Below are 12,871 nucleotides of genomic sequence, written 5' to 3'. Positions count from 1 at the left end.
TTCTTTGGGTGGATTCTGCTAGAGGAATCCTATAGAAGTCAATGGGGGCTTAAATTCTGCTTGCATTCTGCTTCAATTCTGCCAGAGCTAAATAGGCAAGGAATTTCAAGCAGAAAACTTTCCTCTACAAGTATGTGCACACTGAGCAATTCTCGAGGAATTGTAGCTGAAAGTTTTCAGGCAGAATTCAAGCAGAATTTAAGCCCCCCATTGACTTCTATAGGATTCCTCTAGCAGATCTACAGCAGAAAATTCTGCTTGGAAATTCTGCAGTGTGAACAACAGAGCAGAAAACCCATTGAACACAATGGGACTTTGCTCTGTACATATTTTACAGGAGGAATTTCAAGCTGAATTTCAAGCTGAATTCCTCGCCTTTTCCTCAGTGTGCACATAGCCCAATTCCTCAAGAATTCCTCAGTGTGCACATACCCTAAAATAAACATGAAAGCCAGTCTGACCAAAAAAAAAAACTAACAAGATTTCCTGGTCTGATTAAACCAAAATTGATCTTTTTGCACTCAGTTCTATGAGTCATTTCTGAAGAACCCAGGCACTGCTCATCACATGCCCAATACCATACCATCCCTACAGTGAAGCATAGTGGTGTCAGCATCATGCTGTGGGGTTACGGGCAGGAAGACTGGGCAGGGTTGAGGGAAAGCCAAGTAGAGCAAAGTACAGAGATTTTGTTTGGGTACATTCACACATAGAGGATCTGTAGGAGACTTGATGGTTACATAATTTGGTTAAATTGATCAAATATGCAAATTAAAATCTGCTGCAGGTGCTATATGTGGATTTGAATGTATCTTTCTTAAAAACCTAATCCACAGTGCTCTGAGCCAAGGTTCCGCTTCCAACAAGTCAATGGCCCTTAGCACACAGCCCATTCTGTCATCACTTTGTCATTATGGGGTAGTAAGTGCAGAATAATGGAGGAACATACAGGCCATAACATGAAATTTTAGTGCATCTGCAGACTTTGCAACAACATTTAGAACTGTACTTGGGTAGAATAGGTAGAAGAACCAAAGTACTGCAGCCCATAAAAGTCTAGGGGGGGGGGGGGCAGGAGAGAGTGTCAGAAAAGGGAGACATAAAGAAATTAGTAAGTGTTAAATCTCACCCCAATTGCTGGACTCACAGCTCAAACTGCTCTGCAGTGCTCTATAACATCCTTCATGCTTCTGCTACTTCCAAGGGTATACTATAAGGAATTAAAAGAGAAGTCCGGTGAAAATGTTTATTAAAGTATTGCACTGCCAGCAAAAGTTATACAAATAACTAGGGATGGTCTGAACCCTCTGTAACGATTACCGCTGTCTGCCCGCTCCGTGCAGCGGGCAGATCCAGCGGGAGGAATGCCTGGAAAACTGGGATACAGCCATAGCCATAGGCTGTATCCCAGTTTTCCAGGCGGTCCTCCCGCTGGATCCGCCCGCTGCACGGAGCGGGCAGACAGCGGGAATCTGATGCCGAGCGTTCGGGTTCAGCCGAACTCGAACCTCGGCGGGTTCGGACCATCCCTACAAATAACCAATTTACACTTATTATCGGAATTGCAAATGAAGGGGGAGATTTATCAAACTCGTGTAAAGTGGCCCAGTTGCCCCTAGAAATCAATCAGATCCCACTCTTTATTTTCTGAAGACTCTGTGAGGAAATAAAAGTAGAATCTGATTGGTTGCTAGGGGCAATTGAGTCAATTCTACTTTACACCAGTTTGATAAATCTCCCCCAAAGTGCTTTTCTCCCTGCACTTACTACAGCATCAAGGCTTCACTTCCTAGATAACATGGTGATGTCACAACCGACTCCCAGAGCTGTGCGGCCTGTGGCTGCTGGAGAGGATGATGGCAGGGGGACACTGAGGGACACAGGGTACTGGAGGGACACTGAGCATCTCTCTGCCATCATCCTCTCCAGCAGCCACAGCCCGCACAGCTCTGGGAGTCGGGTCGTGACATCACCATGTTATCCAGGAAGTGACATCACCATGTTATCCAGGAAGTTACATCACCATTTTTATCCAGGAAGTGACATCACCATGTTATTCAGGAAGTGAAGCCTTGATACAGTAGTAAGTGCAGGTATGTGTATGTGTAAAGTTTTTGGAAGACATCATAGAGGTTATCCTACTCTCACTAACTGAAAATTAGAGATGGAGAGCAGAAATCTGAAAAAAAAAAAAAGAAAGAAAATAGTCTCACCCCTCAAGTACATACCCAGGGATGCTTAAAGTTACCCCAAATTTAAGGTAGGCTTTCAATATGGAGAAATGTAGTTTCACACATTTGTTCATGTTTGCTGATATATTTGATATATATTGTTAATGTGAAATTTGACACTAATATATCATCCATATTGTTACAGTTTGACGGTAAGAGGGTGTCAAAAATATTGTTAATTGATAGTGTATCTAGTAGAGATGAGCAAGTAGTGAAATATTCGACTTTCAAGAATTCAAATCGAGTAGGCACCAAGATTCGACTATTCGAAAGAATATTCCATCCCATTATAGTCTATGGGGAAAAAAATTGCAGCACTTGGAAATCCAAGTTTGACCACTTGGAGGTCACCGAGTCCCTCATGAAACCTCCCTAGACGATGCAAACACCTCCGGAATGACACTGGGACATTAGGGGGGGCATGCCTGGGTGCACCCAACACCCCAAAATCGCAGTATAATGCCACTCTCCGCAGTTGTGAAGGAAAAATATTTGCAAACGCTTTACAAATGTTTAGGGCAATGTTCACACATTTCCTTCGTATTTCTTGCGCAGTGTTACATACATGATTTCAATGTGCATCCGTAGAGCGTCATGTTATTCGCGCGTATCATGCGTAATGCTGTACAAACGTTACTGGAACAGTATGTATGACGTGCCTTTAACTTTGCTACTGGAACATTATGTATCACGTGCCTTTTATTGGGCTACTGGAACAGTATATATCAGGTGCCCTTAGTGGGCTAAACCAGGGACACTATAAGTCACACAGGGAACTAGAATGAATACACCTGTTGCTGCTGCTGTTATATCATCTCTGTCTTAGCACTGAGAAGTGCTTTGGATTCAGAGATTACTTTTTTGCTTGTTTCTTAGCCCTGAAAAGGACTTTTGGGTTCAGTAGTAAGCCTGCCTAACCAAAACGCTATGAAAACCTATCTCTCCCTGCTCCAAGATCTTTCCCTGGCTAGGTTGAAAGCTCATCTGTGGTCGAGAGGCGGGAGCCAAGTATTTAAGATTCGAGGTCATGTGGTTCAACCATCCAATGAGGGTAGACGCCGTTTTCGCGCTGCGTGCATACTCCCAGGGTCCCTCACGGCCTCCCTGCATGGAGATTGGGTTTAAAAAAGTGCCAAGTGCAATGGGAGGGCTTTCGAATGTTTCCCGCGTATTCGTCACACTACTCGATTGAATTCGAATCTTTCAAATACAGCAATATTCGATTGAATACCATCTCGATCGAATCATATTCGCTCAACTCTAGTATCTAGTCATAAATCAGGACCCATGGTGAACCACAAAGCGACTGAGCCATTGTTTTAACGCCTGGGACCACTGTTTTAAAGGATAGTATTAGTGGAGGTTCATGTGCAAACCCAAGTCCTATAGCAAGCCCCACATTCGGGGACCACTGCTGCAAGTAAATCTGTACCTTTCAACACCATTTTTTCTTTTCTTTTATTTTTTCAGTTTATTTTTGTGCCTTTTTAATTAAATAATAATTTGTAATGTTTGTGTTTGGAGCTCAATTTTTTAACAAAAAGTGCTCCAAATCTCTTGCATAGCCATAGAGTGGGGGAAGGGTGGCTCTAGTTGCTTGCAGCCATAACTCAGAGCTTGTGATCAAGGGTGGACATTACTAAAGGGGTTATCCAGCGCTACAAAAACATGGCCACTTTTCCCCCTCTCTTGTCTCCAGGTCAGGTGTGGTTTGCAATTAAGCTCCATTTACTTCAATGGAACTGAGTTTGAAACCCCACCCAATCTGGAGACAAGAGAGGGGGGAAAATGGCCATGTTTTTGTAGCACTGGATAACCCCTTTAAACACCCCCTCCCCCATGTACAATAGACATGTGCTGACCAAACCCCCCAATTTCAGTGGGAGCGGTTGACCATCTGATCTGTATGGAGGTTGCCTAATTCTCCCCTGAAAAATGGTGTTGGTCGCAAAAGAAGGATCTGGCAGATTGTATTTAAAATGTCTGATCCTTTTGCTGTTCGAGAAATAGGCCACCACCATAGAAGTCTGACATTGTGTCGTCGCCCCCCCCCCCCCCCACCCCCCACTTGTTCTTAATACATGAATTTCCAGCGCTAAGTTAACACCCAAATTAAGGTTTGGCTGATAGCTTTAACGGGTGTTAACGGTTAAACGGTTAAAAAGAACATTTTTTTAATATGATATTTTACCGGGATGTACCATGTTAATGCTGTTGCCTATTTCCCATAGGACATCTCAACATCAGTTTCATCGTGGACAGTTACTATGGAAGGTAAGTAGATGTGAAGTTACAGAACTAGAAAATAAAATAGTGTTAATAACAATATGGCTGCTTCCATGTAAATTTAAAAAATTCGGACAAACATAGTGCAGAGATTAAAACATAAAACAGGTACATAATCAATTTGCCAAGGTAATAAATTTTGCCTCTGACTGCAAGAAGCTGTATTTTGGCAAATATACAATGCATACCCTCAGGGGCAGAAACAGACAAAATAGGGATAGAAAACAAGAACGTTACTGTCAGGACAGGCAAGCACGGACAGGACAGAGACAGTGGGCCCTGGATCTGAACCCACCCACTGAACCTACCTACTTGCATCGGTCGACCCTAAACGGTCGCGGACAACCACAAAGGCATTCCCTATGCTGCATAAGTGAAACACAGAACAAGACGGACAGACAAACACAATAAAGAATAGTAGAACAATCCGGGTCAAACCACACGGGCAACGCAGTACAGAATCAGTAACACAAAGGATAGTCAAAAGTCAGGCGGGGGTCAGAACACGGGTACGTCAGGCAGAAAAGGAATTATGACGGGGTACGCAGGAATAGGACAAGGGGAGCTGGGATCAGAATGAACCTAATAGCCAGCGATTAAAGGCTGGCTCTAACTTACTATTATACTGGATCAGGAGCCCGGACCAAAGGCTGATTGGTCCGGCCTCCTGAATCAGACACAATTCAGCTGCAGCACTGCAGGATGAGTGGCAGAGCGATCCGTCACTCAGCCTGCATTGAAGCTGCTCAGCTGAGTGTTGGCCGGCAGTCACGTGACCGCGGCATCCCTGGTTGTCAGGGGCGCCGTCGGCTCCCCGTGACGTCACTCGGCTCCGGTGGGCGGAGCCGGCCGCCGGAGCCCGGTAAGGTAAGTTCCTGACAGTTACTCCCCAGTAGCTTATTACTTATTACCCCTTTATGTCAGTTTACCAGTGAACTCACCAGTGACCATGAAATGCAGTGAATTCACCAGTGACATGTCAATTCTTTGAGCAGAGAGCCACGGAGAGCAGAGGCGCCCTATACATCTCATTAAGATACCGAGGCAGGCGAGATTCCGAGGATTCCATGACACAGGGTTCCCCTCAGAATTTCCACCGGTTTTCTGCAGTGTGAACATACCCTAATACAAAAGGAGTTTTTTTGAGGTGGTACCGAGCGTCTTTTCAAATAGAAAAGGTGCCTTTTTCTTTTTTTTTTTGTGTGCCTATGATATATGGGATTAGCAATGTCCTAAAAGTCTTGTGCTTATTTTCCTAAGCATTTTGAATGGTTGTTTTTGCTTTTTAGTTTTTTTTTTTATATTTCCACAAGTTAGCGGGTGAATTTTTTAATCAAATAAAGTCTAAAAAATATAGTAAGCCCCCCCCCTCCCTTTCATAATTTTACTCTTAAATGGTGGCATAATGTTTATTTGAGTGGTTTTTGATTAAAAAGCCAATGTAACAACCACCAATTTATTCAAACTTTGTAAACCTTTTAGTTGTCATTGCGGCAAAGTTACCTGTCCACCACAATTGTGTCCTATAATGGCACCGGATTAATAAATTACTTGGGAAATGTGATGTCAAGCAGGGGAAAAAAGTGTGGAAGAATTACTGTCAGGGTGTGTTCGCACTTCATAATAATATCAGCGGAGGACAACCGTCTTCTTAAATAGACAGCTAGTAACAATGTTACAAGATGGCCGCCTTTCACGATATTTTCCCAGAGTGGGAACATAGCCTTAGGGTGCCTTCACAATTCGAATCCGAACCGGATTTCACACTGCAAATTCACAGCAAAATCCGCTGCGGATCCATTGCCAGTTCTTTCCTATGAGAATACATACTCGCAGCGGGATTGTCATTCCACTGCGAGTATGTACAGTAAGTTAACCCCCCGCCGGCCGGAGCATACTTTCCTGCTCCACGCTCTGGCTTGCTTCGCGGGTTCCAGGATGGACGTCCTGCTGAGCCAATAAGTGGCTGCGGCGGGGCACCGCACTGATTGGCTTAGTGGGACGGGCAGACGTCGGGAACCCCCAAAGCAAGCCAGAGCGTGGAGCAGGTACAGTATGCTCTGGCTGGGGGGGGTTAACTTACATACTTGCAGTGGGATGAGAATCCCGCTGCAAGTATGTATTCTCATGGGAAAGAACTGGCAATAGACTCGCGTGAAATCCGCTGCAGAACTGATACGTGTGAAGGCACCCTTATAGTAAATCAGGGCTAATGCAGTGTACCCTGTAGGTAAATGCCCTGGCTAAGACAGAGTGGCTAGATTGAACGTCCTCCCTCTTCCATCCATGCATTCGGGTACATGCCTGGTCAGCCCCTTTATGACCTTGGGTTATCCGAAGATTAAAACTTATCCCCTAACCTCAGGACAGATGATAGCTAGCTGATCAGTTGGCGTATGACCACTGGGATCCCAGTAATCACAAAACAGAAATCCCATGTCGCTCAAGTGAATGGAGTAGTAGTGTACATGCTTGACTTCCACTCCATTTACTTTTTATGGGACTTCTGAACATAACCAAGTACTGTTTTTCAGTCTTGTTCAGAAGTCCTCAATTTCCTCAGTTCAGGAGTCTCAAATTCTTCATCCTGTATTTATAGTTTCAGATACTAATATTTCCTCATGTAGACAGACTACACGATGCTAAATATTGTCACATATAACCGTGATGCGAACTATGGCGCCTTCTTCTGTTCCAGGAGTTTACCAGACTTGGCCACTTATTTTGTGTCTTCCGTGAATAAATTTGCCATGTACCAGACGTATGCAGGTAACAAGTATCCTGTTATATCACATTGGACCCTGTCTACATCTCTTTTATCATTACATTAGGCACATACATCAGACATATATTCTGTTATTTGGTGGAACATATATATATATATATATATATATATATATATATATATATATATAGGAAATTATTACTCTGGTATGCTGGTTTTCTGGTGTTTCAAACAATTAGATTTGTTGTGCTCAAAAATTTCCATTTTGCATGTTAAAAAAAAAAAATTCAGAACCATTTTAGCCTTAAAACACAGGAAAAGTCAAATAGTCAAAAAATTAACTCCAAAACCTACGTTCAAAAACATTCATAAATCTCTGCCATGTATCTACATTTTGCCACAAAATGGTTATTTTACCATGTTTATTTTTTAATCAGTTTTCTGGGAGTTTTTATTTTTATTTTTATTGCACAGCTAAGCTTGGGACTCTTAACACTTGGTTTTCGGAAGGGTTTTTCTATGCAGTTTAACACCAAAAATCTCCTTGAAAAAAGAAACAAGTGTTTTTTGAGTTTTCCTATTGATTTCAGTAGGAAGAACTACTACTTAGGGCGAAAAGCTGTGTAGTTATTGTTGTAGAACCGCTCTGATTTCCATGATGACAACAACATGGCGTCAGTGTACTGTATGGCTAGGATCACACTACGTTAAATTCATGGCTGTCTTTAATTACAGCAAACAATATTTTTTAAATAATGATGTTTTTAGCAAAATGGCAGCAGTTGTTATGAAAGTCGGCCGTCATTTTTACATAGTGTGGTTCTAGCCTATGAAACACGCCCATGTCATTTTTTTCCCATGCGGTTGAGCGCTGAAACTTCCTCCCTCCAGCTAAAAGTCATAGAAAACATATGTATAAGTTTCACTCTTCTTGTGGAAAAAAAAGGAAAAATGTATGGATAAATGTGTTTCCTAAGGCTCCCATTAATATCAATGTTTATTTATTTATTTATTTATTTCTTTTTAATGAAAACAGTATGGTTTTATCTCAAAAACCACACATGCACTTGCTCTTGCCTTGTTTGCAAAGTGAGCAGGGCTTAGCAGACAGGATTTAACATAATGTATGCCAGAAATTAACCACAAAGCCACTCCAAGGGGTGATTGACAGATTTGAGAGGAACACAATTTATTTAGACACTTGATCCTTTAAAAAGGCTTTATTATTATTAAATATTTTTAAAGGAGTAGTTCACACACAAAAAAAATTCTTTCAAAGTAATTGGTCCAAGAAAGTTCCAGAGATTTGTAATTTTCTCCCAGTACTTATCAGCTGCTGTGTGTCCTGCAGGAAGTGGTGTATTCTTTCCAATTTGCCATAAGTGCTCTTTGCTGCCACCACTGTCTATGTCAGGAACTTTCCAGAGCAGGGGCAAATCCCTATAGAAAACATCTCCTGCTCCCCAGACTGTAAAAAAAATACCACTTCCTGCAGAACGTACAGCAGCTCAAAAGTAGTGGAAGATTTTTTTTTTTTTTAATAGAAGTAAATTGAAAATCTCTGGCACTTTCTGGCACCAGTTGATTTGAACTAAAACTTTTTTTTTTTTTTTGGGGGGGGGGGGGGGGGGGGGGGGACTGCCCCTTTAAGAAATAATGTCATAATAAACTATATGTTTTATGCATAGTCAGCAATGCTTTTCAATGCTGTAAAAGAAATATATGCCAGCATATAGCACCCAAATGAATACAAAATAACATTGCAAGCATTTCTAGCACATATGTCAAACACATAGCAAAAAGAAGATTTTAATATTTATGTCTAAAAATCTTTTATATTTTTTTTACATATCTGACAATCTGATGGCAGTCTATTCATGCCTGGTATACTGTGGTTGCTTTTTTAGAGATTACAGGGATTTTCCCCTCTTCTGGCAGTATACAAGGAGGCACAATAGTCACAATATCTGGACAGTACTTTGATCAGACAGACACTCCAGCCAAAGTCCTTATAGGAGGTAAGTGAATTTAGTTTCATCATTATAACTTTATTATAACTGGAATATCATGATATTCAGCTAACCTGCTCGTTGACAATTTCTTAGTAGCAATGGATGATCTTTCATAAATGTTACAGAGCAGCATAAACTGGTGAATATTGAATAACTAAAACAGATGAAAGAGTGGTATGACTGCAGGATCAGACTACAAAAGGTTGTTTGCAGTCTGTTGCCATAGAGATTTATACACCTGCATAGAAGATGCAGACACAAAACATTAGGAAACATATTCATTTGTATTATTTGTCTGACTTTTAACTCCTGATTCCTGATGCAAGTGCCAAATGAATTTTGCTTTGCTCATTTTTAATTTAATTTTGTTACAGGTCAGGAATGCCAAATTCTTGGATTAAAAGATAAAACAATAACTTGTAGGAGTCCACCACAGCCGTCTGTCCTTCCATCTCTTTTCCCCGGTACGTCTATTCATATACAGTATATACAGTGGTGCCTTGGATTACGAGCATAATTCATTGCTGGACCATGCTTGTAATCCAAATCCCCTCTTAAACCAAAGCAAAATTTCCCATAAGGAATAATTGAAATGCAGCCTATTGGTTCCCCACCCCCAAAATAATGATTTTTTTTTAAAAAAAATTCTGAATAACATGTAGAACAGATGAAACAAACAATGAGAAACAGCTGAATATGTCATATTATAAGTTACTGTACCTTATAACAATCAGTATGTGGTGTATAATGTATAGTAACTGCATAAACCTGATAACACAGCAGCAGTTTGTAGATACAGGATGGAACTGCAGATTCGTATAATGCAGTAGCGTAGTACAACAGGCTGGAATAGAGAAGCAGGGCTGCTGTCAGAGGTCTGCGTGGTCACATGACAGCAGGGGAAGCGGTTTGTGTTCAGCATGGACCAATCAGGAAGTGAGAATCACAGAGCTGTGCAGGAGGACAGTAACAGAAACTTTTCTATACAGAAGTGTGAATGGCTGAGTGTGAGTGCAGGCACATTATAGCAGGAATGGAGAGGATAGGAAACACAAGGGCTGATAGAGACTGCAGGGAGCATGAAGGAATGAGCAGACATATATGGGCACCGTATAGCAGCACTCTATGTCCGGGGTAGAGCGGAGTTACAGCTATGAAGATATTACCTCCATAGTACCGTCCCCTGATGTAAGCCCCAGCCCAAGTGAATCTGCTATGATTTGGAAGGTGAGGGAGACTTCCTGGGTCAGAGTACAGCGCTGCAGACCCCGTTATGCAGACCATGACCCTCACCCACTCCCCCTCCCACCCAGTACCAGGAGCTCTTAAACCAAAGCAATGCTCTTAAGCCAAGTTACTCTTAAACCAAGGTACCACTGTATATTTATTTATAGTAAAACTCCATTAGTCCAGCATTTATTGGTTATGGATTGATTGTCAGATATTCTGAAATTTTGGATGGTAATACAAACTGCACTATACTGTACATATGAATCCGCCATAGAATATCGCATAGAATTAAAAAGTGACTAGTTTAGATAAATGTTTTTAATGTGCTCCTAAATGCATGTACCTTATGATACAACCCCAATGGTTCTGTGAAAATAGTGGATAATAAGTGAATGGAGTATTTGTGTCAAAGTGTTCATAAAGGGATACTCCAGAGAGTAAAATATTAGGGGGGGGGGGGGGGGGGGGGGGGTGTACATCCCTTTAATAAAGTTAAATTACTTTGTAATATAAAGTCACTGAAATAAATGTAGAAGTTTTCTTTTTTTTCTTTTTTTTATTGATATACTATTATACGTTTTGGCAGTAATGGGCAATATGGGCTCCATCAACGTTCGTGCCAAGTCATGTTCCTCGCCTTCTAGCTCTGATTCAGCACTGCCCTACACTTAGTGATACTGATGCAGAACCATGTGTGCTGTATTTCAGTTCAGCTGAGCGAACGGTGATAGGCATTAAAGCTAATGGTGCAAATTTATCAAGGAAAAAAAATAAAAAACTAGACAGATAGCAACTACAGATCTTCGGTGGGCATTATACCAAGCCACTGGGTGCTGTGAAGACAGTGTCCAGTATAGCAAGTCACTGGGTGCTGGGTGTGCATTATACCAAGTCACTAGGTCAGGGGTGTAGCTAGGAGTCACGGGGCCACATAGCAAAAAACTGCCCGGAGCCCTCTACCCTTATGCACAACACAAAACACTATATGTATATATATATATATATATATATATATATATATATATATATATATTCGGTGATGTGGCCAAAAATAAAATCTCTTATAGCCAGAGGCAGAATCCTTACATGCTGCAATGCAAAAAAGGATTAAAAAGCAGAAGAGAAGTAGCTCTCTGCTTCATTGCTCATGCAGAGAGAGCACCGCTCTTGTCTCTAGATCATGGGTGGTTTGAAATTAAGCTCCCTTTACTTCAGTGGAACCAAGCTGTAAAGCCTACACCAAAACTGAAGACAAGAGCAGTGCTGTCTCTGAAAGAAAGCAGCCATGTTTTTATAACACTGGAGAAGATGGCTCAGCTAACATGTAGGCCTCATGTAGATTGCAAAGCCATGTACATAGACCTGGGTGGAAGAGGTTTTAATGGGCCTATATGAAACTGAGACTCCTCCTAATTCCCCAGTGTGTATTTTTTACAATTAACATTTTTAAAGGTTCCTTTTATGAAAATGTCATTGTAAGTGGATCTTTTCTTTGGATGAAATTCAATGAAATTATTAAAAATTTTGCCTAGCTGGGAATGTCAGAAATCATCTGTAATCTGTAAAGAAACTAGACCATATATCATAAATTCTCCTGCTGTGCCACTACAGTGGAAATGTAGCATTACACTGTTCACACTGAAATCAGTAAGTTATGTCTCTAATACGGGACAAGAATGCTCTTTGTAGATGCTCTCTATTCTGGTCACACACTTGGGGGTTCTGAACAGAAGACTTCCCCCTCACTAAATGTATCACTAGGGTAAATGAAAATGGACATTCCAAACTCAACAACCCCTTATACTTTAATTATTTACTTTTAGGAAGCCGAGGACTCAAGTTAGAGCGATGGAGCGTCGGTGTACCATCTCTAAGTGATGCAGTGACATTTAATGAAAGCTCCACAGGCTATGCCGGTGCTTCTTGGTATGATGGTGCATCCATATCTTGGTCTTGGGATCCCTTTGCCTTTGTTGCTCGCCTCAGTGGATTCTTTGTGCCTCCAGAAACAGATTATTACAACTTCTATATAAAAGGAACAGGTTATTCTGCTCTGTACTTCAATGAATCGGGTGATCCTGCAGGAAAGGTAATCTTAACAATTGATCTGCCCATATGTGTCATTAAAGGGGAAGTCTGGCAAAAATTTTTATGAAAGTATTGTATTGCCCCCCAAAAGTTATACAAACACCAATACACACTTATTACGGGAAATGCACATAAGGTGCTTTTTTCCCTGCACTTATTACTGCACCAAGGCTTCACTTCCTGGATAACATGGTGATGTCACTTCCTGGATAACATGGTGATGTCACTTCCTGGATAACATGGCGATGTCACTTCCTGGATAACATGGTGATGTCACTTCCTGGATAACATGGTGATAT

The 12,871-nt window shown here is 41.4% G+C and overlaps 1 protein-coding gene across 1 annotated transcript in view; it reads left to right on the top strand.

The window, feature by feature from the left end:
- The window catches only part of LOC138784112 (fibrocystin-L-like), a 71,877-nt gene that overhangs the window by 50,609 nt on the left and 8,397 nt on the right, over positions 1-12,871 (top strand). The window contains exons 8-11 of the mRNA XM_069959628.1: positions 7,216-7,286; positions 9,150-9,260; positions 9,629-9,718; positions 12,308-12,573. Of these exons, the coding sequence (XP_069815729.1) occupies positions 7,216-7,286; positions 9,150-9,260; positions 9,629-9,718; positions 12,308-12,573 (538 nt within the window). The remainder of the gene's footprint in view (positions 1-7,215; positions 7,287-9,149; positions 9,261-9,628; positions 9,719-12,307; positions 12,574-12,871) is intronic.

Source organism: Dendropsophus ebraccatus, chromosome 2, assembly GCF_027789765.1.
Source record: "Dendropsophus ebraccatus isolate aDenEbr1 chromosome 2, aDenEbr1.pat, whole genome shotgun sequence".
In the NCBI taxonomy this organism is placed as follows: Eukaryota; Metazoa; Chordata; class Amphibia; order Anura; family Hylidae; genus Dendropsophus; species Dendropsophus ebraccatus.
This window is presented reverse-complemented; position numbering and strand designations above follow the sequence as displayed.